This window comes from Cyprinus carpio, chromosome A8 (genome assembly GCF_018340385.1).
Source record: "Cyprinus carpio isolate SPL01 chromosome A8, ASM1834038v1, whole genome shotgun sequence".
NCBI classification, from domain to species: domain Eukaryota; kingdom Metazoa; phylum Chordata; class Actinopteri; order Cypriniformes; family Cyprinidae; genus Cyprinus; species Cyprinus carpio.
In genome coordinates this window covers 11,186,351-11,211,820 of record NC_056579.1, presented here as the reverse complement: position 1 = coordinate 11,211,820, position 25,470 = coordinate 11,186,351, and the positions used below count along the sequence as shown (strand labels likewise).

Genomic DNA, 25,470 nt, shown 5'->3' with positions numbered 1-25,470 from the left:
GCTTCTGGCCTGGACCTGTCACACAGACAGACCAGAAAGACCCTTCATTATTTTATGAAGGACTTAAATCGATTAGAAATTTGGAGACATTTGCACATATTCATGCTTTTCTAGTACACACCACTCTTATTCCTGAAAAAAAAAAGGATTTTTAAAAAGACAATAACTTATTGTCCTTTGCAGAAATTGTAGCACAGTTTGATATCCCCAAGAAACACTTCTTTAAATTCTAACAATTTAGGAGCTATGTTTCTTCTCATCAACACTCTTAAAAATAAAGTTGCTTTACGATCCCATAGAAGAACCTTTTTGTCTAAATGGTTCCAGAAAGAACCTTTGACATCTGAAGAACCTTTCTGGTTCACAAAAGGTTCTTCAGATGATAAAAAGGTAAGAAAGAGATGGTTCTTTAAAGAAAGTTTGACTGAATGGTTCTTTGTGGAACCAAAAAATGATTCTTCTATGGCATTACTGTGAAGAACCTTTTAAGCACCTTTATTTTTAAGAGTAAAGGTACCAATCTTACAAAACCCATTCAGACTCACTTTCAAAATCTCCCCAATCTAAAGGTTTAATATCAATATTTTATAAATTGTTATAATCATATTCTAAAGACTCTTCAGAATCCAAATTGATTTCCTGGAGAGAAGATTTAAAAATGAACATTTCTTTAGACATATGGCAAGAAGTGTGCATGAAAGCTCAGTCACAAACTATTAACAGTAATCTCAAATTAAAACAGTACAACTGGATTATGAGAACATATTTTACCCTTGTAAAATGTTAAACAAAATTAGTCAAAACACCCCAGACACTTGTATTAAATGCTGGTGAAGGAACACTTTTACACTGTATGTGGGATTGTCCTCAGGTGCAGAAGGTTTTGGAAAGAGGTTGCTATACTTATTTTTAAGATGGTATCTATAAATCTTCCAATGAAACCAGAAATTTTTATTTTGGGAAGTTTTCCTGGGAATATTGTATACAGTAGCAGCACTCAGAAACTTATTGACATTTATATACTTCAAGCAAAGCATCTAATAGCTATGTATTGGAAGAAAGTGGAAAAGCGACCCACAACATGGATCAACAACATGTCCTTTTGTTTGACAATGGAAAGGACTACATATATTCTGAAAGGTAAATTTGCTCTCTCTCAGATTCAGATTCAAGTAGCTTTACTGGCATGGTAAAAATGTAGCTTTACATTGCCAAAGCATAGAAACATTTAAATAAACATTTAACACAAATATACATAGGAATTGAAGTATATAGAGTCTATATATCTGTATAAAGTAAAAGAAAAGTAGGCTACTAATAAAAATTCTAATAAAGAGACAGGAGAAGGACTGGATCCTGTCATGTCATTTTATGTGTGTTGTAGAGTGTTTTCTTCCGGCTGTGATTGTGGTTCTGTTCTACTGCTTGTTCTTTTATCAGGGCAGGACTTGACATACCTTGCAGCCAGGTTAGAGCTTGTTGAGGTTTCTCCCAGAATGTACGGCAGTTTGTTGTATCTGGTTGAAGTCTTTGTGCTGGTTTGTGAATTGGGGGAAGAATGTTTCCCTAATTTGTGTATAATTAGGGCATGGTGTTAAAAAGTGCAGTTCTGTTTCCACTTAATGTTGTGTGCAGTGTGGACACAATCTTTTGGCAGCCAGGTCTGTCTGTGTCTGCCCGTCTCTATAGTGAGACAGATAGCATTCTAATTAACTTTGCTGAGCTGTTGCTTCTGTCCAATGTTTCAGATATTTCTCTTTCTGTGTTTTAATGATTTGATTTAGTCTAGCTGGGGTTTTGGATTGTAAAGTCATTTCAGAGACCAGCTGGCTTTCTCTCTCTCTCTCTCTCTCTCTCTCTCTGTTCGCTCCCGTTTTTTCTTGATTTTATCATTTGCCTTATCATTAGTTTTTTGCCTTGATCTTTATTTTTTCTCGTTTTTTGCCTGGGATCTTTCTTTCTTTTCGTCTTCCTTCCTTTCACGGTTCAGAGGCTTCAGGTGTCTTTTATTTTGATATACGTATTTCCGGTGTGAGTCGAGAGCTGTTTTCAAGTTGGTGGATAAAATCGATGTGCTGAAGAAAATCTCGACAATAGATAGTTCTTGAGGTGTGATGCCTACAGATAATCGTGATGGAGGGGTAAGTTCGTCAGCTCTGCGTCTACGCGTTAACAGCCGCGTGTGTTCTCGTTCGGTCGTTTTTAAGCTTATCCAAAATGGCGAGTGTTTTGGTGACTTGTGGTCGCCAGCGAAATTGTTAACGTTACCTCAGAAAACGCGCAAAACCGAACAAATTTTTAAAAAGACCTCAATAGAAACTTGAGTTCTTCGAAAAAAAGGTGCACAATAAATTAGTGGACAGATGACTGACAGATCTGTTAAATAAATATTCAGAAGATGTTTAATGTCTACAATTTTACACTTGAATATTAACTTAGGCTAACTTACTTGGCATTTGAAGTAACGTTACGTTACATTTGTGTTCCATCCATTATTTTTCATTTTTTATTATTAATTAATATGACATTGGTCGATTACAGAGAATGCTAACGTTACAGATTAAAAAAAAAAAAAAAAAAAAAAAAAACATTTCTAAATAATGCAAACCATAAGCGTCAATTATTATTCACAGTTTTGGGATTTATAAGATGTTTTTGGAAGAAGTATATTATGCTCTCTAAAGATTCATTTATTTTAAATAATAATAATAATACAATATGAACAGTAATACTGTATTCTTCTAATATAAAAATAACGGTTTTGTATTTTAATGTAATTTATTCCCAGCAATTAGCCTGCCTTCAGTGCCGCATGATCATTCAGAAATCATTCTAATATGATAATTTGGTAGTCAAGAAACAGTTCTTATTATTATAAATGTTGAAAACAGTTTATTATGTAACTGTTTCATAATGTTTAACTTTTTTTGTAGAAATGTATATGTGTATGTATATGGGAAGTCGTGGCCTAGTGGTTAGAGAGTTTGACTCCTAACCCTAAGGTTGTGGGTTCAAGTCTCGGACCGGCAATACCACGACTGAGGTGCTCTGAACCCCCAACTGCTCCCCGGGCGCTGCAGTATAAATGGCTGCCCACTGTTCACGGTGTGTGTGTGTGTTCACTGCTGTGTGTGTGCACTTTGGATGGGTTAAATGCAGAGCATGAATTCTGAGTAACCATACTTGTACGTCACGTCACTTTCATATACATATATACACACACACACACTGCTGTTCAAAAGTTTTTTAAAGAAGTCTCTTCTGCTCTTCATGACTGCAGTTATTTGATCAGAAATACGGAAAAAAAAACTGTAATTTAAAATAATGGTTTTCTATTTTAATATCCTTTAAAATATAATTTATTTCTGTGATGCAAAGCTGAATTTACATCAGCATCATTACTCCAGTCTTCAGTGTCACATGATCCTTCAGAAATCATTCTGATATGCTGATTTATTATCAATATTGGAAACTTAGTTATGCTGCTTAATATTTTTTTGGAACCTGTGTTACTTTTTTTTCAGGAGTATTTGATGAATAAAGTTAAGAACAGCATTTATTTAAAATATATATTTTTTCTAACAACATGTCTTTATTGTCACTTTTAAAAAAACATTAATTTAACACATCCTTGCTGAATAAAAGCATGAATAAAAGCATTCATTTCGCTCAAAAAAAAAAAAAAAACAACAACTTGACCACAAACTTTTGAACGGTTAGTGTTTATTGTTCTATTTTGAATAAATGCTGTTCTTTTTAACTTTTTATAGTATCACAGGTTCCAAAAAATATTAATGTTTCCAGCACTGATAATAAATCAGCATATCAGAATGATTTCTGAAGGATCATGTGACAGTGAAGACTGGAGTAAATATTCATATAAAAATTTAAATTTTAATCACATCAAAAAATAACATTTTAAATTAAACTTGGATCAAAAACCATTATACATAATGTATGTGTGATTGTGTGTGTTTTTTTCTAGTATAATAGAGTTTGATCTTTTTTTCAGTCCTTGTTAGTTTTGATTTGTATAGTATTTTCATAGTTGACAGAATATTAAAGCTAATTTTGATGCATAATTTTTCTCCATCTTCCAGTGGAACAGGAGTCTATTACCAAGCAATGCCTGCAGTGGGACCCGATGGGAAAAATGTCATGAAGTTGATTCCTGTCCAGAAAGTAAATGGACACTTTTATCAGACACAGTTTAGTGCAGAAAGAGACAGTGTGGATCTACAACTGAAAGCCAATGCAAAACCCATTCATCCACCTGCTGCCTCTTCATCTCAAACACAGACTCTGCTTCCCTCCCTTCAGCCCATAGCAGATGGACGGTATGTCCTGAAAACCCTGCCACAGGTCAGAACTGTGTCTAACGCTGTCAAAACTCAGCACGGTGGAACTAGTAACCTCATTATTCACAATCCAAAGCCAGTGCATGTTCCTCTTTCAACACACTCGGTTTCCCAGTATTCAGTCCAGTTACCTCCTCAGCCCAATGGACGGGTCATGGCGGCGGTCCAAACATTGCCTGTTACCGTTAAGTCACCTGTTCTCCCAAACGGTCATTTCCTGCAGATCCCTCCGAATGCTAAAGTTAGGACTCTGCCAGCCACTGCGCTCCCACAGTCCATCAAATGCCGGATAATGAACTCTGTGAGTAACACCCTTAACCTTGAAAAGGGTCCGCCAACTGTTGTGCTGGTTTCCCCTGTGAACTCTGTAAAGCTAAATTCTGACCAGCAAGTGGTTTCGGTTACAAAGCCAAGTCAAATACAGAAGACCCTGTTTCAAAATCTCCCTGCAAACTTGCAAACGCCTGTTTGTGTTCCTAAAACAAATGAAGAAGGGAACACTCCCATTAAATGGGTCGTCCAGGAGGGGACAGGTGTATCCGCCCCTTGCCTTGTACCTGTAATGACACCGAATGTCAGCTCTGACACCAGTAAAGCAGGCAAGTATGTCAACTCAGTCGGAACGGTAAATGAAATCGCGGCAAGCAAACCTACACCTCCTCAGACCAGCCAAGAGAAGATCACCCCAGGCAAAGACAATGCCCTGGTCATGTGCAATGGGAAGGTCTACTTTGTGGCAAAGAAAAATTCAGAGATTGCCAAGGATGTGATGATCAGTGAAGGTGGTAAGAGGGGGGATGTCAGCACCTCTCCTGCCCTGCCTGCCAGCTCCGCTCTGGGGTCAAACTCTCCTAAGCAAGACCCAAAAATAAATGTTAGTGAAATCATTGATCTCTGTGATGATGAGGAGGAGATGTCCACGTGTCTGGGAGGTGCCCCGGGAAATTTGCCAACACCGAGTCAAACAGAGGTGGATGAGAGCGATGAAGACTCTAATGTAATATTTGTGTCATATATTCCACCCAAGTCAGAGACTCGTGCTGGTGATAAAGTGGAGAAAGCCGCCTCTCAGAACAAATGTGAGGAACTTCAACACACAAAGTCTGTCTCTCAGAACGAAGGGGAAAAACTGGCACACGCAGAATTGGAAAAAGATGGTGGTCCGAATAATCCTTCGCCCAAAATGGGTGAGGAGATGATGGATGAGCAGGTTGAGGGAAATGAAAGAGCTGAAAGGAACTTGAGCTGCCTTTCTGAAAATGTGAATATGGAGGCAGATAAAGACGTGGAGAGTGGAAGTCCACCTGAGACGAGATGTCAAGATGATGTAGCTGTCGCTGAAACTGTCAGCATTTTGGAACCACCCCAGAGTGCCTGTATTCGAACCACTAATGATACTGAAAAGGTAATATACCACAATTAAACATGTTCTATGTGAGCTGTAATGAAATAACAAGTTTCACTAGGCTGACATTTAATGCATTCTTCTCTCTTCTGTCACAGCACTTTGAAAAGAGTCAGCCCAAGAGTGACTGTCAGCTAAGAAAAGAATTTGGCATCACCTCTGATGTACAAATTTGCTTGCAAAGAACAAAACTGACTATGAAGCCAGATCATGACAGAGACTTATCATAAACAAACGCACATTAGAAGGCCTTCGTAAAGTGATCCAGGAGTCAAAGTTGCAGTCAAAAATACAGCAAATGATGAAGGTAAGTTACATATTTATGCATCCAAATTGTGTCGTAATGTACAGTGCATGTACATATTTCCTTCAGCAGTGTTTATCAGACTGGGGCTGTGTATTACAGAAGACATTATTTTAATATATTTCTGAATCAGTGTTGTTGTTAACTAAAACTATTAAAGATTAAAAAAAAAGCTGAAAAGCTGAATTCAATTAAAATATGAATATTAGGTGAAAATCTAATTAAAAAAAAAAAAAACTAGAAATGCTGCCTTGGCGACTAACTGAAAATAAGTTAAAATGATTAAAACTAAAATAAAAATAAAGCTAAACAGATGTTAAACTAATAATGACAAATTTCTGAAATGTAAGCTAAAATTAAAATGAAAACTGGAAATATAAAAATAAAAGCAAATTAATTTTTTTTTTCATGAATTAAAGACCGCTCTAGCTTGTTTGTTCTTGGAAAAAACACTTTCCTAATTTAATTGATGGATGAAGCTATTTAAAAAAAAAAACAAACATGCAAAGATTCTCTCTTGTCAAGCATTTTTCAGTTGTTTTGGAGGAGAAACATAATCATATTTAAATAAAATTTCAAAATATTCCAAAAATAAACAACAATATACAGGTCCTTCTCAAAAAATTAGCATATTGTGATAAAAGTTGCATTATTTTCCATAATGTAATGATAAAATTAAACTTTCATATATTTTAGATTCATTGCACACCAACTGAAATATTTCAGGTCTTTTATTGTTTTAATACTGATGATTTTGGCATACAGCTCATGAAAACCCAAAATTCCTATCTCAAAAAATTAGCATATCATGAAAAAGTTCTCTAAACAAGCTATTAACCTAATCATCTGAATCAACTAATTAACTCTAAACACCTGCAAAAGATTCCTGAGGCTTTTAAAAACTCCCAGCCTGGTTCATTACTCAAAACCGCAATCATGGGTAAGACTGCCGACCTGACTGCTGTCCAGAAGGCCATCATTGACACCCTCAAGCGAGAGGGTAAGACACAGAAAGAAATTTCTGAACGAATAGGCTGTTCCCAGAGTGCTGTATCAAGGCACCTCAGTGGGAAGTCTGTGGGAAGGAAAAAAGTGTGGCAAAAAACGCTGCACAACGAGAAGAGGTGACCGGACCCTGAGGAAGATTGTGGAGAAGGACCGATTCCAGACCTTGGGGGACCTGCGGAAGCAGTGGACTGAGTCTGGAGTAGAAACATCCAGAGCCGCCGTGCACAGGCGTGTGCTTTTGAACCAGAAACAGCGGCAGAAGCGCCTGACCTGGGCTACAGAGAAGCAGCACTGGACTGTTGCTCAGTGGTCCAAAGTACTTTTTTTTCGGATGAAAGCAAATTTTGCATGTCATTCGGAAATCAAGGTGCCAGAGTCTGGAGGAAGACTGGGGAGAAGGAAATGCCAAAATGCCTGAAGTCCAGTGTCAAGTACCCACAGTCAGTGATGGTCTGGGGTGCCATGTCAGCTGCTGGTGTTGGTCCACTGTGTTTTATCAAGGGCAGGGTCAATGCAGCTAGCTATCAGGAGATTTTGGAGCACTTCATGCTTCCATCTGCTGAAAAGCTTTATGGAAAGCTTTCAGCACGACCTGGCACCTGCTCACAGTGCCAAAACCACTGGTAAATGGTTTACTGACCATGGTATTACTGTGCTCAATTGGCCTGCCAACTCTCCTGACCTGAACCCCATAGAGAATCTGTGGGATATTGTGAAGAGAAAGTTGAGAGACGCAAGACCCAACACTCTGGATGAGCTTAAGGCCGCTATCGAAGCATCCTGGGCCTCCATAACACCTCAGCAGTGCCACAGGCTGATTGCCTCCATGCCACGCTGCATTGAAGCAGTCATTTCTGCAAAAGGATTCCCGACAAAGTATTGAGTGCATAACTGAACATAATTATTTGAAGGTTGACTTTTTTTGTATTAAAAACACTTATCTTTTATTGGTCGGATGAAATATGCTAATTTTTTGAGATAGGAATTTTGGGTTTTCATGAGCTGTATGCCAAAATCATCAGTATTAAAACAATAAAAGACCTGAAATATTTCAGTTGGTGTGGCAATGAATCTAAAATATATGAAAGTTTAATTTTTATCATTACATTAATAAAAATAATTAAATATTAACACAATATGCTAATTTTTTGAGAAAAAACTGTACAAATAAACATGAATTGAATTGAAGATACTGTGAGAATAACAGCACTGAATGCCACTTTGTTCAATTGCTAGGTTCCCTACACAAAAACCGAGGAGGATGAAGGCCTGAAGGTCAAAAGAAAAAAGCAGGAACATGATGGGAGTCAAGATATTCCCTCTCTAAACTCCACACACATTTCACCTGCCTCTAAATGTTCAGTTGTTCCCATGGAAAAGAGTTTGTCTTGTCAAGAAGAGGTCTGTTCACCAACAGAATCTACAGCCGATAAGGTTCAAATGCAATCTGAAATGCCAGAAGATTGTACTGGTAACACATGCTGTCTTACTCCCTCATCCGAACAAAAAGCAAAACAGACTTCGAGTCATCCTTTATCACCTTCCTCTTCAAGGAAGACCCCACTGCGCTCTATAAAGGTTAAGATGTGCACGGCCTGTCCTTGTGGGACTGTTATAGGGGCTGCAGAAGCCACTTCATCCCTCCATTCACAAGACAGACCGAATCCATGTACTGTTGTTGAGTCACACAAAGGGACAAGAAAAAGCTGCTTGAATAAAACCCCAGGAGAGAGTCACCAATCTCAGAAACTTCAACCACAAAATAAAGATCTTGTTAAGAAAGCAGGGAAGAAACGGTCATCAGGAAATCCACGTAAAAACAAAGCACTGTCAGAAAGCTCTACTAGTGACACGTCACACAACATCTCCTCACCTAATAGTTCAGTGAATATGTTATCAATTACTTCCTCTTCATCCAGTTTGCAGGACTGCAACAACCAGATTGAACTTTCCTCAATCAGAACAGAATGTGGTAACATGACAAGCAGCAACACAGATGCTGAAACATCACAGCAAGACACCAGCCAGGTGCAAACAGCACCAGACAACCCCAGCGTGTCGTTCTCTAAGAAACAGCAAGGTCACAAAATAGACAAATTTCCAACACAGTCACTCTACACGTTGGAGACGCTGGATGCTGAAGAGATAAAACGGCGTGAGAGAATCAAACGTTTGAAGGATCTCCTGAAGGAGAAGGAGGCCGCGCTGGAGCGGATGCAAAGAAGCATGAACATTTAGTCATGTCTCTTACTATTTAAAAAGACTTCAGAGACTGTACACTGCATGACACTGAATATGAATGGGAAAAATACCACCAATTATTGTACAAGAAAAAAAATGTATATGGTTTGTACACTGTTTCTACACTATTTACTGTTTTCCCTTTTTAACGTTTACCAGATCTGTCATAAGTTTTATTCAGACTTTGCCTTCTTAAGCATTGTGTTATCTTATTTATAATTGTTTGTAGTACATTTAAGCAACTTTAGATGTCATCATATCATTTTTCACATCTTTGTATGATTTATATGCCTTTATCAATACTTTGTTTTCTGAGTTAAATTTGTAGTTCAACAGCTTCATTTCATAACATATATTCAGTAAGTAATTCAAAAATTATTCATAAATAATTTATATTCTGTAAATAATTCAATGCACTTTTGGGAAACCTTGTTTGCAGTCTAGTTGAAACTTTTTGACCTCAAGAACCCAGTAAATATTCTACATTGTGAAAAAAATGAACATACTGGTTTAATTATTCTATTTTTATAGTCATCTACAACTATTAACTTTATGAAAAACGTTGCTTGCATTCTTGCTTGTTATTTAGTGAGTTCCAATTTCATGCTTTTTCATGCTTCAGATCCCTTAAAGTTGCTTTGGTCAGAATTGTAATTATTTACTTTTTAAATTCTTAGCCTCTAAATGTATAAACCCATGTTCAGCTCAGCTGTCATGCTGTATCACACTGTAACAAAAAACATGCAGGAAGTGTTATATCAGATACCTAATGGTGCAAATTATTTGAAAATCACACTGGATTTGCCATTAACCTTTTATTTGAAGTTATAATGTACAGCATGTTTTGTAATGCAACAAATGTTCTGTTGTGTTATTCATATGTAATGGACATATTACACTAAACTCAATCAACGTAAGAGTTACTGAAACACCCAATGATGACTAAGGAACATCATCAGAAATCAGTCTCAGTGAAATCAAATGACATAGTCTTTAGAGGGATTCTGTTCCACAACTGATTTAACATCCACTCATTTTGTATTTTCAAGTGGCCAGATTGGGGGAATGATTTGGATATGTGTTTAGGCAAGCAAACACAATTTAATACATTTACATTTAGTCATTTAGCAGACGCTTTTATCCAAAGCGACTTACAAATGAGGACAATGGAAGCAATCAAAAACAACAAAAGAGCAATGATATATAAGTGCTATAACAAGTCTCAGTTAGCCTAAAACACAGTATACATAGCAAGGGATTTTAAATAATATAATAAATAAAAAGAAAAACAGATAGAATAGAAAAAGAATAGAGCAAGCTAGTGGTAGAGGTCTTTTTTATAATTGTATAATAAATGAAAAGAAAATAGATAGAATACAAAAAGATTAAAAAGTTTTTTTTATTTATTTTTTTAAATAGAATTAGAATAGTGAGTGAAAAAGTTAGAGGGTCAAATAAAGATGGAAGAGATGTGTTTTAAGCCGATTCTTGAAGATGGCTAAAGACTCAGCTGCTCATTCCACTAGGAGGGAACATTTAATTTAAAAGTCCGTAAAAGTGACTTTGTGCTTCTTTGGGATGGCACAATCAAGCGATGTTCACTTGCAGAACGCAAGCTTCTAGAGGGCACATAAGTATGAAGTAATGAGGTTAAGGTTTTACTTAGGGTGATTGTCTGAGTGTTATTTTTACGTTGGACTGGATTAAGCATCATTCAAAAGCAATAGTTTCCAAATAATGCCACTGTAGAAATGTGATAATCACTGCCTGCCAAGGTAATTGAGTGTGTCCAATAATGGGGATAAAAAAGTAATGAAATAAAATATACTCTTCACAATTTATTCTTAGAAATAATGCTGTTTACATATGGTCTTAAAGAAACAAAGCTTTTTTTCCAAGCATATATACTGTTGCTCCAAACAAGATGATGCATTGTTTAAATGCAATATAGTATAAAGTGACGTGACATACAGCCAAGTATGGTGACCCATACTCAGAATTCCTGCTCAGCATTTAACCCATCCAAAGTGCACACAAACAGCAGTGAACACACACACACACACACACATACTGTGAACACACACTCGGAGCAGTGGACAGCCATTTATGCTGCGGCACCCAGGGAAGCAGTTGGGGTTTGGTGCCTTGCTCAGGGGCACCTCAGTCGTGGTATTGCCGGCCCGAGACTAGAACCCACAACCTTAGGGTTAGGAGTCAAACTCTCTAACCACTAGGCCATGACTTCCCCAAAAATAAGGGGGTCGTGACTATTACAATACAATAGATTGTATTGTAATAGTAATTGTACACATCAGTTTATTCTAATGATTTATGCTACATTAAAATAAGAATGTTTTATAAAAAGTCTAATATAAAAAAAACATTAAAAAATACAAAAACACTTTGTACTACACAAAAAAAGCATTTGTTACACATGTATAGTGTAGATTAAACTTGATCACTTAGGCCAACAATAACACCAAATGATAATCATAAGCTCATCGCTTAACATAGTGATGCCATTTGCTCAGCAATTCAACCTTAGCTTACCTGCACACTACAACACAAACTAAAGACTGATGGAAAGACTGAGTGATCTTGTTAAAGAACGTTCAACATCCAGAGAAACAGTTGTAGTTTTGAATACCAGCACAACTTGTTTCAACTTGTTTCTCAGCTTGATAGATGATCAACTAAAGGTTGACCTAATGCTCTAACTGGGCTGTGTGATACTGGTAAATGTGGCCACTATAATGTCTGCCCATTTTTTCCTAAGTGTTTTAGGTCACTTTATGTTTGTCCCTGGAACATACAAAAGACCACAACATTAGATAATTAGATGTAGTGCGCAGACATAAGGTATAAAACCAAAGGAACATAAAAAATACAATCTTTAAAAAAAGTCAACACAAAAACAAAGAATTGGAATTAAAACTTAAGAACAGTCATCATAAACATTAAAACCAGTTAAAGCACAGTTTCACCAGCACTGCCTTTATAACAGTAATCATCAGCACAAAAAAATCAAGACAACTCTGTCAACTTCTTGTTAATGCTCAAATAAGGTCAAGTATTAAGACCACTATTGTTACAATATGCAACAATTGTACAATTGTAACTTTTGTACAATTGAGGCTGATTTGTAAGCTGATACTTGTATGTGTCCTTTCCCATTTTAGCTGTTCTATCAATCACTTTTTGCAGTCAAGACGTTGACTTCGAAATACAACCTTTGTAAACAGTCATTGAGAAAAAGTGTGCACCTAGCCCTGTTCTCCCTACAGAAGTAGTTGGCCTTCTTACAATATGGTATTTCAAAGGCAGTCTATTTATTGTCATGTCAGGGATGAGTAGGTCTGTCTAACTAATAAAAGCTTGCTGTTGTTAGTTTGTCCTCCTAGATGTGATTTACACTGGTGTGGTTGAACCTGCTCTCACAGTTCTCAAGGTACTGGAGGAACTCAAGCTTCTCCACCACGTCAAGGTCACAGCAGACGGAGAAGAAAGCAACATCACACTCCTATAATAAGTGGGTTGCTAGAGAAACAACAGATGGTGTGACTGAGATTCTTGGGAATCAACTTGTTCCTAAATTTTCCTCCCTGTCAACAAACAATTTGTACACATATTAGGTTTATTATAACTTTGTCACCTGAATGACTAGACTGAAGAAAGTGTCTACTTCTTACGGTGTGTTGCTTTCGGGTTGAGTTGTAATTGCTGGATTTGTTTCTTCAACAGGATGCTGTTAAGTGCAACAACAACCAACATCAGTCAATATTGAGGCAAATCGTTATCATGAACTTTTCAAGACTTTCATGAACTCAAAGAAACTCATAACAGAGCAAACTATTTTTAAAGAATTAAACATGTGAAGTATAATATATAGTTCAGTAGTAATAGGAGATTAACCTAAATTAAATTGTTGAAAAATGCAGCATCACACATGACATTTAAAATAAATAAATAAAAGGACTTACTTTAAGTTTACAACCTATAAAACATAAAAAAAGAAATTATTTGTGGTGATTATAGTACAATAGTACAATAAACACAAACATAATTAGTACATTCTGTAACAGGGCAAAAAAAAAAACAAACAAAACAAACAAAAATAAACTCTTAAAACCAAAAGTCTCTTCTTCTTAAAAGAACACTTAAATTGTGGGTATATTGTGTATTGCCATTTTATGTATATTATTTTTTATTATTTATGTTTATTATTTATTTATGTTATTATTATTATTATTATTATTATTATATGTATTAACATTTCTTACCCTACTTACAAGCTTAATGAGAATAACTAAATCTAATACAAGATTCTGTGATGTTAAAGTCTTTTAAATAAAAATGTATTAGGCTGATCTCTATACTAGCAAGATTACAATTTTATCACAAAACATTTAATAATGATTTAATTCATTAATTCATTATAATCTTTCATTTTTAATAATCACCAACAAAACCACCAGCATTTGGTAAGTTATTTGCTATCCAGGTTACTTTAATCAAACCATTCTGATTGCACTGTGTGAAAAAATGAAAACTCAGATAAATCCTGCATGTACTCACTTGTGCTCTGTGGGGCAAGGTATAGAATTATGTAGAATAATGGTGTTAAAACTATTGCAAAAATGAGACCATATCTTTCCCGTCTTTTCGGTATGCATGTGACATCTTTAACAGAGCTGCCATTTTCTGTCTCTCTTTCATTCCTAGATGAACAACTGAGAAAAAAAATAAACATAATTAACAGCAGATAAAAATGCAAATACTGCAGGAAGTAGAAATAATATTTACTTACTCTGTCCATTTGGTGCAGTTCAGACCTGATGGAGAATAAAACCCATGAGGGCAGTCCGCACATACTGTATCTGATGTCTTGGTTCCTGTAATCAGACACAGAGTAATGTTAACAAAAAAATCACCTGTTTGTGGTGAACCATCCCTTTGAACATTAAATCATGAAAAATGTAGGATTTTTTTTAATAGGAATATATAAGAAAATATTTTTTTTAGTATTCTGAAACAATACCAGGTGTTTTTGTTTCTTGTCCTGGTTTGCAAACACTGTGTTTTTGAGCATGACTGCACTGTAAATTTGAGAAATCAATGCAGTAATATCCATCAAGTACAGCACAGATGGTGTCTTGTATTGTAGTGCATTTACGCTGGATGTAAAGGCCTTGACCTAAAAGAGGACAGCAATACATACATAAATAATACAAGAAAATTACACATTCTGAAGGTTTAAAAAAAAAAAAAAAACATTAAAAATACATACTTTCAACACAGTTTCTGCATGTGAAACATTTAGGAAGGCCATTAGGTTCACTAATGAATGTTCCTGGAGTGCAGGGTTTGCATGTGGTACTTAAGTCCCCACTACAGTCCCTGAGAACTATTGATCCTACAAACAACACAAAGTAACAGTTATTTACTTCTTAATCTTGGCGTTGGAAGACACCAGACCAGACATGTAAGGAAATAATGCAAATGATACAGTTACAAGTGATTCTGGTGGCAGAATTTTAACAAGTATAATAAACTGTCACTGGCCGTAAGCAAGGCATGTTGTATAATGATAAGAAATATGTCTGTATATTTTCACGAATATATAATCGAACGTCTTTCACTTGTTCACTTCATGCAGAGATTCAATGACTATACAAAACACGTTAACTCTGACCCTATGCTTCAAATGGAGCCCTATAAATAAAACATGCTTCACCATCGACCTTAACAGAGAAGCAAGTTCTGCCTGCGTTCATCTGAGATGCTGTGGTTGATGCGAATATAAATCATTAGGTCATAACTTTTGGCAGGTTATTTGATTTGCGTTTTTACGTAACAGACAGGACATGGGTGGGCGCAGGAAGAAGATACATCCCTCGCCAACGGTGAAGGCAGAATGCGCAATAGGTGATTTTACCCTGAAGAAAAACGAGTGATCAGAGGTGAGCTCAAGGAAAGATTTCAGCTACGAATGCAGAGGTGAATAACTTTTATCTTAATGTATTTTGGGGGAAAATTTAATATAAATAAAATAAACCCTGATTATTTCTACAAATGCATATTAATATTTTATCTTAAATTGTTAGCCTATATTAATATTAAAATGCAATAAAACTAATAAAATATATATCGAATATAATTTACGAAAGAAACCAAAACAAATAAAAAAATCTAAATTTTCCAGACAGTTGCTCCCAGTGTAGACAGCTTTATATATCGCAAATGAAACGATAAATGAAAATGTATTTAAAATGCGTCACAACGTGCCCCTTACATCCGGTGTTCATGTAACTACAGATTTTAGGTATCTTTCGAAATAGAATAATAATAATAAAAAATAATAATAATGTTGTACGTTGTAAAACTATATCAATGTTAGAATCACTGTTTTAAAATGTGCGTAATGATTAGGAACATACCAATATTGCACATGGGGCAACATTCTCCAGCTGCTGATTTATATTCACTCGGGCCACAAGATTTTCCGAATGGGAACAGTGTACAAAGAACTGTTAGGAACAAGAATGCGCCAATTTAAGTACCAACTACGCCATTCAAAACTGTAATAATTTCGTGAACAGATAAAAAACGATTCTAACTTTCACTTTCGATCCATCGCCCTTTATGTAATGTTCCCTCTATATTTATCTAACTTTCTATTTTAATGGCGTTTGGACTTTTCAAAGTACAACACAACCGGTTCACACAGCTCTTCGTCTTACCGAAAAGAAGAAAAAGAAATATTTCATGTCGTACGGGTTGTAAAAACCCCACCATCTTTATCCTTGTTGTTTTAAACCTCCATTTTGAAAAGCCGATTTTAACAAGCGTGTACGTCTGCAGACTGCAAGACAGGGGCGTAACTTGAAAGAGGCGTAACTTGAAGCAGGAGGCGTAACTTGAAGTTGTCGAAATCTCACAGAATCACGCGAGATGTCAAAAATGATAAGTTGTTGGCTGCTTTCAGTAGGGCACAGAGTAGAATATTGATTACGTTTTTTAAGGAAAGCAGGGGTTTTAGGCAGGATTTGATGCATAAGGTGTGTGTAGATATTAATGGTAGGGGACAATGTGAGTGATGCGTACCCTTTAGTAGGAAAACCTATTATCTGATCCACACTCCGGGACAGAAGAGGGCGGTATTGCACCAATAAGCTGGATGCCAACCGCCGTTAAACTGGAAAGAAGTTATTTTTTCACGAAATAATTATTTAAATTTAAGAGTACAAGTTATTTTCATACAGTGTTATTGATTTTGGAGTTAATAATCTTTTAAAACTAAGGTGTAAAGTCAGCAACATATAAGCAAAAGGTGTAAAGACGCTATCCTCCTCCGGTTTCACAGACAAGACTAATTGAGCTATGGCCTGATCCTGGCTTAATCTAAACCCTGTTTGTTACTTACATAATATAGCATATTTGTGATTGGGCTGTAAAACACACGTTTTATAATGAATAACTAACAGGGGAGCTCCATTAAGTACACTTCTTTTAAAGTGGATTTACATAAACCATATATACATCTTGAAGACTATTACTAATTGTCTATTTATCATCTGACAGGATAGTCTTTGATGAGTATTGCAGATAAGCACATTTAACAGACATGAAACAGGCATCTGAGTGATGTGTGTGTGCTATTATGTAGAATTCACTGTCAACACTGCTTTAGATGAGTGTAAGTCATGTAAACAAACAAATCTACATACAGTAACTAAACACTAGTTATCTATTTTATTTGTCCATTTGCAATATTGATAATTTTAGGAACATTTGTGTTGGATAAAAAGCGAGTTACATCAGTTACTACCTCAACATGCAGATGCAGTATATCACAGATAAATCACAGAGGTTACTTGACTCTTGTCTGGATGTTACAGGAACAGATTATGTTTGTCTGCTGTAGAGTGACTGATGAAGGAATGCTGCCATCAAAGGATTTGTGTAAGTATTGTACACTAGATAAATAAATAAAACATTTTAATTAGTGTAATTTTCAAACAGTTATTTATTACAGCACTTTTCTTATTGTTGATTTTCTGTGCATTTGCTGCAGATCTTTTGTGGTGGAGCAGGACCTGCAAGTAAAGGTGAAAAAAAAGGAAAAACCTGAAACAAAAGAATAAAGTAATAACTTTTTGTATTGTGTGTGTATTTCTGTAGGTTATGAAAATGTCTGCAGACTGGTGTGTGCACTGAGGATGGAGAAGTCCACTGCAGCATCCGGAAATGGTCCAGAGACACGGATGAGACGCTCCATCACTCCAGCTCTTACTGTCTCATCAGGACCAGATGCTGCTGTGGTCTCTTCATCATCAGTGACCCCAGAGCAGCGAGAGCATCTAGAGAAACACCAAAAGACACTGAGGATTTGATTTTGGTAAAGTTTGTTCTTGCTGGTTTCTGTTTATAAGACGAAGGCTGACTTTCAGAAGCTTCAAAAGCATCATCAAAAAATGTGATGGAGCTTTTATCTGAAGTGATTGACAGTGCTCTTATTACAGAGGCCTACAATCCTCTGATCAAGCTGGAGAAAAAGAGCCGTGCTCAAGCACAGTTTTGAACCAGTTCAGTGGTTTAGCACACTACAAAAGTAATAAATCAATGCATGTACTTGTAAACTCTGTGTAAATGTTTTACAGGTAGTGGTGCTCATGGAGAGCAGCACACGATTGTTTGGAGCAGACACAGCAGCATTCAGATTGTCCTGCATGTGTTCTTCTGCTCTCGCTTCAAGGTAGTGTGGTTCAGAGAGCCGTCATCAAGGTCTTCCTCATCCTGTTGCTCAACGACATCCCCGTTGAGAAGAGTGAGATTGTGAAGCACAGCGCAGCAGCAGAACTGTCTCAGCTGTGTTGAGATGATAGTAAGATGTTGGGTTCACCGTCTGTAAATACATGATTGTTAGAACAGTTAGTTTGAAAGAAGCTTTGTTTCATGTGTTGTTGACTTGTACATGTCTGTATTTATTGTGATGCTAACATTTATACATTCTTTTAATCATTTAGACATGTTTTCTTGTTGTCAGTAAATAAAATATAAATATTTGATCTATTCATGTATTAATTGCTTGACTGAAAACTGATGTATTCACATCAACTGCATTAGTGTATATTCATGTATAGCTATGTCACGACAGAAAATACATTTTGCTTCTTTTACTAAAATGTAACTTTAAAGGAAAAAAATTTATATAATTATTGGTTGGCATTTATCATTATTATTGCATGTAAGTGTTGGGGTGAGCAAAAGATGCAATTCATTATGGGGTAATGTTAATTTTTGAGTAGCGATACTTACATTTTTAGAGTATAAAATCAACAATCTTCTCCAAAGGTGAGATCTTCCAGCAGCTGTTCGACGTTTCGTTTGTGCAGATATTGCAGAGTCGCTGAGAGAAACTGTACTGGACTGTTGAGTTAGTGATGCTGTGAGGTGGTAGTGCACCTGTACCTCTTTTTTATCATTATTGCCAAACTTATTACATAAAAGATCATGGTAAGACGGTTGTATCTAACAATAACAATCATAACGCCATAAAACATTAAATAAAAAAATAACGTGTTCATCATAGTATAAGATACTATACAAGAAAAAAATTCACATAAAATACTTGAAAAAATATTCTAGAGATAACGATTTGGGGTTTTCTAATTAAATAAAAAAATCAAACTAGTGGAGTTAAAAATATAAAAACTTAAATTAACAGTATTGGCTATACTACAATCTTCATTATCAAGATACAAATACATTCATTAAACCTTTCACTCATATGTTTTAAGTTTTTACGCTCGTTTTAACTTTGTAGGTCACATGATCAACATAGCGGATGATGATATCCAAATCGCATTAATGCTTCATACACAAATACGCATTCAGGCTGTAGAGTATGTACTCTTTTATCGCTCGTTAAATTAGTTCTTATTGAAATTAAGTGCCTAATTAAAGGGTATGCGGTTTCGAATGGTTCTAGTTATTTCCCATATACTTTAGTCATCATATTATTGTCATTAGTCCTGTTTTAGTCAGAAAACGAATCAAGTATTTCACTCCTTGTTCACTCCTACTGCAGTCCATTATACTCTTTACTCCCACGTCCTGCTAGTCCTATTTTTCCCATGTCTTTTATCATATCTACCCTCTGTAATCCATATTTTGAACAATTAATAAGCACATGTTCTACAGTCTCAGGTATTTGGCACTGATCACAAAACCCAGTAGGATGTTTCCCCATTATATGAAGAGTGCTATTTAATTTATTATGCCCTATATTTAATCTGGTTACAATAGTCTCTTCTCTTCTGTTTCCTGCCTTATTTTCCACAGTACCAACTCTTTTTTTAACTGAGTATAAATGTCTTCCTTTTTTTCTTGATCCCACCTTTTTTGCCATTCTTTTATAATTTCCCCCCACACTATACTCTTTCCTTCTGATCTTGAAAGGCTGATAACTGCTTCTATACTCTCTTTTTGAAGTGCTTTCTTAGCTATTTTGTCTACCTTTTCATTTTCTATAATACCCATATGTGCTGGGACCCACATAAATATAACATCATCTCCCTTATTTTTAATTCTTAAATAGGCAGACATAATATCATAAAAAACCTCCTGATGATTCTTTGCCATACCGGTCTTGAGGCTCTGCAATACAGAGACAGAGTCGCTGCAAATTAAAGTTCTGTTTGACTTAGTGTATTCTATCCATTCTAATGCCATCAAAATGGCAAACATCTCAACAGCATATACACTTAAGTGATCTGATGTTCTCTTGCTCATCTCACTCTTTTGGCTGGGAATTAAAATTGCAGCACCTGTAACTCCTGTTATCGGGTCTTTAGATCCATCTGTAAAAACTTGCTTAAAATTAACGTATTTTTGGTTCACATGTCTATAAAATTCACTCACCAAATCAACTTGATTATTTACTATTTTGGACTGTAATACCTCCAAATCCACTTTTGGAGTATCATACTTCCACATAGGGATACTGGGCCATACCACAGTTTTACAAAACTCCTTTCTATATACTCCCAGATCACGTGCAGCATCATCTCCTGTCCAACCAAAACTAAATTTGTTCCCCTTTCCCCTTTCCCAATTGTCTTGCAACACTCTTTTGGTTGGGTGGCTATCTATTTCACCACTTGTTCCAAACCTGTGGAGTACCTTTCTTCTGTTCAACACAAAGTAAGATATTTTGAAAAATGTTAGTATCCGAACAGTTGATGGGTCACCATTGACTTCCATAGTATTTTTTTTTTTCCTACTATGGAAGTCAATAGTGTCCATCAACTGTTTGGATACTAACATTTTTCAAAATATCTTCTTGTGTGTTTAACCATTGTAAGTCCACAAGACCACAAGTGCACATGGAAGTGTGCCATTTGGGACAGGGCCATAATTGTCATGAAACACAGTATGATATTGCATTTCACAAAAGAAAAAGTTGTCTTGCCATATTCTCTTGATTGCAGTTGATGTTGGAATCAGTGTATCCATGGTCACTCTCCGGAGAAAACTACATTGCAGATTTACATTGCAGAAAGAAGCTGGCTGGTCACTGATTTCTTTGCGACAAATGGCTTATAAACACGAGGTCATCACTGCAGGTTTTATTATTTACATTTACAAACAATATTCAGAAAATCAACATCACTTTAAGATTATTAGTGTTCTTGATTTCAGCACATACTTCTGTTTCTTAGTGGGGGAAAATCCCAGTTGCAATTCTGTAGAAAGAAAAGCATAATTAATCCTGTGATCCACTGATGTGCTTAAGCCATTTTCCCCTCATAATCTGTAAAAAGGCCTGTATATCCAGTATGACTCAACACAAAACTGGCCTGTGTAATATGCCTTTTTTCCACAATGGTCTTTTAATTTCACTGCACTACTGTCATTTAAGTGAACACACATCAAGCGATCAGAGGTTCTATAGTGACAGATTGTTTTTTTTGGAAAAAAAAAAACCTTGGTATATTTTGATGGTTGACCACTGAAGCAGAGATATGGTTTTTACTGATCACTGAGCTTTATAATTTAGGTTCAGTTTTAATGAGTCATATATGGAAAAATAGAGAGTGATGTAATATAGGCCTTGTCTCAAATTGGCCTGATAGCAAGCCCTCTCAAAAAACACAAAACAAACACTAAAATAAATAAAATAACACAAAAAATTATCATTTAAAATATACTTCATGTTTTATGATATTTAATGATTTGATAGATTATACTTTATGAAAACCTTAGAAATTTGCAAAAAGGTGTCATTACACGTTGGTGTGGTGTTCTCCTTATGTTGTTTTGACTATAGGTGCCACCAGAATGTGCTGCTTCCAGTGATTTGAAAGAGCAAATCATTTTGCAAAGCACTTGATTCAGAGTTTAGAAAAGCTTTTCCCCTCACTAGCCTAGACAACAATATCTGAAAATAATTACATGAACATTATTTCATTAATAATTCAATTGTATGTCCTACACCCCCCCCCCCCAACACACACACACAACAGGTTTCATGTAGGCACTCTAATATAATATAATATAATATAATATAATATAATATAAACATCCTATTAATCAGCTGTTAGCTCTTACCTGTTAATACTGGTTTATCAAAGTAGGTCGAGCTGAGTCTGCCATCTCTTTAAAAATAATAAATAAATAAAATAAAGCTTTATGTACTTTTATTTTGAAGACAACATCAATATTTTAGTAAGGTACTTCCTATTATAATCCTATTTGAAATGTTTGACTGCATTAATAAAGAAGAGGTCAAAAATTCACTTACCGATTCATCATCCTCAGTTGCTTGTTGTGGGGTGCGACAGACACCTGATATATAAAAAAGTATTAGTACTGCTAATGTTAATTATAGTAACGTTAAAATTAGCATTAAATGCATTTTTATAGTAAGAATTTAGTTCTTACGTTTCTTAGAGCGCCTTGCTTTATGTTTTCTGATGCATGCTAATTTAACAGCAGCCACAGCCGCAGCCACAGCCACAACACCTACAAGAACTGCAATTGTGACTCCAACTATAAGACCAACCGAAGTCACTTTCTCACATTCAGCATCAGAGGACGATGTTCCTGCTTTTATTTCTGTAAGTCCCATAGTCTCACATCTGAAGATATTTAATTCAGTAATATTAGTATATCCAGTTTTAGAGTGATCTTTAAATGAAATTGTGGACACTTTAAATGATCTGTGGACACTTCTCACTTTGAATGTGGTAGGCAGGCCTTTAGAGAGCCATTTGAATAAGTTCCATCTATGCAGCCAGCACATAAAGTATCAGTAAATGCTGTTCCTGTAAAAATATAAAATGTATATAAATTGTCATTAAACTGTTTTTTTGTTGTAATTACTAGGGTTAAATACATTAGCTAAAACACATTTTGCATGCATTTTGTCCCTGTTTTTAAAATTCTACAATTGAGTATACTGTATACACTCACCTGATTGTTTAATATATTGTCCAGGTTTACATTCAGTGTGTTCCAGTGCTAATGTACAGGATTCTTTATTTAGTTTAATGCAATGGAGTCCTTCCTGAGGCTCACAAATTGTATCTGCAGAGCGTGTACAGGCCTTTTTCACTTTTAAGTGTTGGTCTGTGGACACAAAAACAAAGCAACTCATATTGAAAGTGTAAATACATTAGACAGCACTTCCTTATTACAGTTTTATATCTCTTTACCATTAAGTCAATGGGCACACACCTGTATCACACACAGTGCAGGAAAAACATTCTGTGAGTCCATTGGGTTCATCTGTGTAAGTTGATTCAGGACAAGGAACACATGTTGTTCTCGTGTCAATAGTACAATCCCAATAAACATGGTTCCCTACAAGAAAGGTAAACCAAGTTTTTTTTTTCTTTAAAGAAAGTGATTACATATCATACAAACATAGTCATGGAAACTTTTTTGGTCAAGTGACCTCTTTGCTGCATCACATGACTTATCAGCTGATTTGACATTTCTAGTCATGTTTTTCACAACATAGCCATAACAGCATTTTAACAAAACTGAATCAATAGTTTAAATGACTTGCGTAATACACATTTGAAAACAGTGTATCTTTGTGATTCCCTGTCTTTAAAACAACTTTTAACTTTAAAATTTAACTTAACTATTTAGGATCTATTAACTCTTATTATTTGTTATATTGGTTAACATTACTCAAAGCCAGAATAACACAAACAACAAAAAAAATAACAAAATATAAAAAAACACTACATTTTATACATTATGGTTACTGAAGGAAACCTGTACTTAAATATTAAACATGTTTGATCTTCAACTGGATAGAATCATAACCTGAAGATAAAAAATCCTGAGTGTTTACCATCATACATTATTTTCTGCTAAATCTGTCAATTCTGCCTGCCCACAAGGTGCAGACTGGCTCTGACTTTCGGCAACTAACATCAACTTCTCCAGACTGAAAACATTGGGCAAAAATCTGTCCAAAGTTTGTGTAGTGTATTCCAGCTTTTTTTTGTACAGAATCCAAAGTAAACATTTGTACTTTACCAGGGGCACACATGGGGCAGCATTCTCCATTTATATCATATTCAGCACGGGCACATCCACAGAAGCAAAGTTCAAAATTAGTTGCGATGATGACAGCAATGGTGGATATAATGGTCCTCAGTAATAACATGTCCATATAAAGTGCAAATGAGGATTATTTAGTCCATTTTAGTCCATCAAAGAGAAGGAAAACGTTTCACCCTCAGATTTCATGAACCTATTTCTTTCTTTACAACTTCACATTAAATACTGAGTTAGATCCCGGTTCTTGCATTCCTGTTCACTGAAGGTACTTTAGGTCTCTGTTCATATGCATATAAAGGCTATTTCAGATCCTGATGATCTGTTTGATGGAGACTGAAGATGCTTTGGCAGAAAACTCCACCAAACTCTTCTTCCTCTGCATACTCGGCATGACCCTCTTGAGTAAGTACAGTAATCAGTTAAATTCTGTTAAGAGTTAAAACAATAAATAAGAGTTAAAAAGTTATAGCTAATGAGAAAAGCAAAAAAACTAACATACGCATTCAATTATCAATCTATAATACACAGTAGCAAAAAAGGCTAAATTATTTCTAAGGTCTGAAAAAGAACAAAAATGGCTATGCAAAAATAATGTAAGAGAACAAAATAAAATAAAATAATAACTAACATACGCATTTATTAAGACAGGCATTACATATCAAAGGTGCCACAAATGGGATACACAGGGTTGGAGAAATCTTTTCATTTACCATTTTAGACTAAAAGAGAAATAAACTAAGATATTCCAGTTTATTAAGTTCTAGCTTGTTCTGTGTGTGCTTTCATTTTCTATTTTAGGGCTTACATGAACAACAGACATGTCAAAACATATCCAATCAAGCTTAGTTCATAACTTCAAGTAGACCTACAGTTGTGCTCAAAATTATTTACACCCTTGGTAAATATGTTTAAAGAAGGCTGTGAAAATAAGCCTGCATTGTTTATCAATTTGATCTTTCATTCAAAAATGTAAAAAATAAAAGGAAAAAAGTGAAAGTGAGGAAGAAAAAAAAAAAATCACATTACGAAATAAATATTTTTCTCTAGTACACAATGGCCACAATTATTGGTACCCCTAGAAATTCTAATGATTAAAATATCTCTGAAGTATATTGCCATTCATATTTGCATTTTTTTATCACACCAGGGTGACAAGGAACATGAAATTATCCAGCCATGGCTTCCTGTTTCACAGGAATATAAATATGAGGGAACACAAAGGCCAAATTCCCTTAATCATTGATCACAATGAGTAAAATCAAAGAATATATTTCTGAAGTGCATCAAAACATTGTTAAACTTCCCATATTAGAAAGTAACTGTAAGAAAAGAGCTAAAGTGTTGAAAATTCCCATTTCCACCATCAGGCCAATAATTAAGAAATTCCAATCAACTAAACATGTTACAAATTTGCCTGGAAGAGGATGCATATTTATTGTCTTAAAGCAATGTGAGGAGGATAGTTTGAAAAATAGTTGATGGTTGGAAAATAGTTGAGTCTCAAGGTCAGAAAGTCTCAAACAAATTTATCAAACAGCATCTACATCACAATCATGCTGTTTGGAAGATTTCAA

General features: G+C 35.4%; 3 protein-coding genes and 1 long non-coding RNA gene across 5 annotated transcripts; 2 read left to right on the top strand and 2 right to left on the bottom strand.

Annotated features, from left to right (window-relative positions):
* Window positions 1–1,951: 1,951 nt before the first annotated feature.
* Window positions 1,952–9,329, top strand: lrif1 (ligand dependent nuclear receptor interacting factor 1). Its single transcript, XM_019079076.2, is given in 5 exon segments — window positions 1,952–2,141; window positions 4,101–5,763; window positions 5,862–5,973; window positions 5,976–6,070; window positions 8,312–9,329. Coding segments are annotated over 5 exon segments (2,880 nt in total). The 5' UTR covers window positions 1,952–2,133; the 3' UTR covers window positions 9,314–9,329.
* A 2,965-nt stretch (window positions 9,330–12,294) lies between these two features.
* LOC109061939 (tumor necrosis factor receptor superfamily member 14-like) lies at window positions 12,295–16,192 on the bottom strand. Of its 2 annotated transcripts, none has more exons than XM_042762155.1 (9): window positions 16,057–16,192; window positions 15,754–15,843; window positions 14,604–14,729; window positions 14,355–14,510; window positions 14,124–14,208; window positions 13,892–14,046; window positions 13,297–13,310; window positions 13,006–13,061; window positions 12,295–12,918 (listed from the first exon to the last, which is right to left on the bottom strand). In XM_042762155.1, exons 1-9 carry the CDS (start codon window positions 16,109–16,111, stop codon window positions 12,894–12,896), a joined length of 762 nt encoding a protein of 253 aa, XP_042618089.1. In that variant the 5' UTR covers window positions 16,112–16,192; the 3' UTR covers window positions 12,295–12,893. The 2 variants fall into 2 exon arrangements, with proteins under 2 accessions (XP_042618089.1, XP_042618088.1); XM_042762154.1 differs by having other exon boundaries at window positions 15,754–15,846; window positions 16,057–16,188.
* A 587-nt stretch (window positions 16,193–16,779) lies between these two features.
* LOC122145919 lies at window positions 16,780–18,337 on the top strand. The gene is made up of 3 exons (XR_006160646.1): window positions 16,780–17,278; window positions 17,391–17,461; window positions 17,977–18,337. It is a non-coding gene; the product is annotated as an uncharacterized LOC122145919 (long non-coding RNA).
* Window positions 18,338–20,927: 2,590 nt separating this feature from the next.
* On the bottom strand, window positions 20,928–24,315 carry LOC109075670 (tumor necrosis factor receptor superfamily member 14-like; the record flags this gene model as incomplete). The annotated part of the gene is made up of 9 exons (XM_042762153.1): window positions 20,928–21,063; window positions 21,929–21,975; window positions 22,122–22,168; window positions 22,262–22,458; window positions 22,557–22,644; window positions 22,793–22,948; window positions 23,057–23,182; window positions 23,873–23,965; window positions 24,234–24,315. Coding segments are annotated over 8 exons (819 nt in total), but the record flags the coding sequence as incomplete, so codon positions are not given.
* Window positions 24,316–25,470: the final 1,155 nt, after the last annotated feature.

Excerpts from the sequence above, each read along its gene's own strand:
- LOC109061939 (XM_042762154.1), bottom strand. The coding sequence starts at position 16,111 with ATGGTGGGGTTTTTACAACCCGTACGACATGAAATATTTCTTTTTCTT. Across the intron at positions 15,847-16,056 it reads ATTTCTTTTTCTTCTTTTCG|CAGTTCTTTGTACACTGTTC; the intron begins GTAAGACGAAGA and ends TCTTGTTCCTAA. Across the intron at positions 12,919-13,005 it reads CAACCCGAAAGCAACACACC|GGAGGAAAATTTAGGAACAA; the intron begins GTAAGAAGTAGA and ends GTTTGTTGACAG.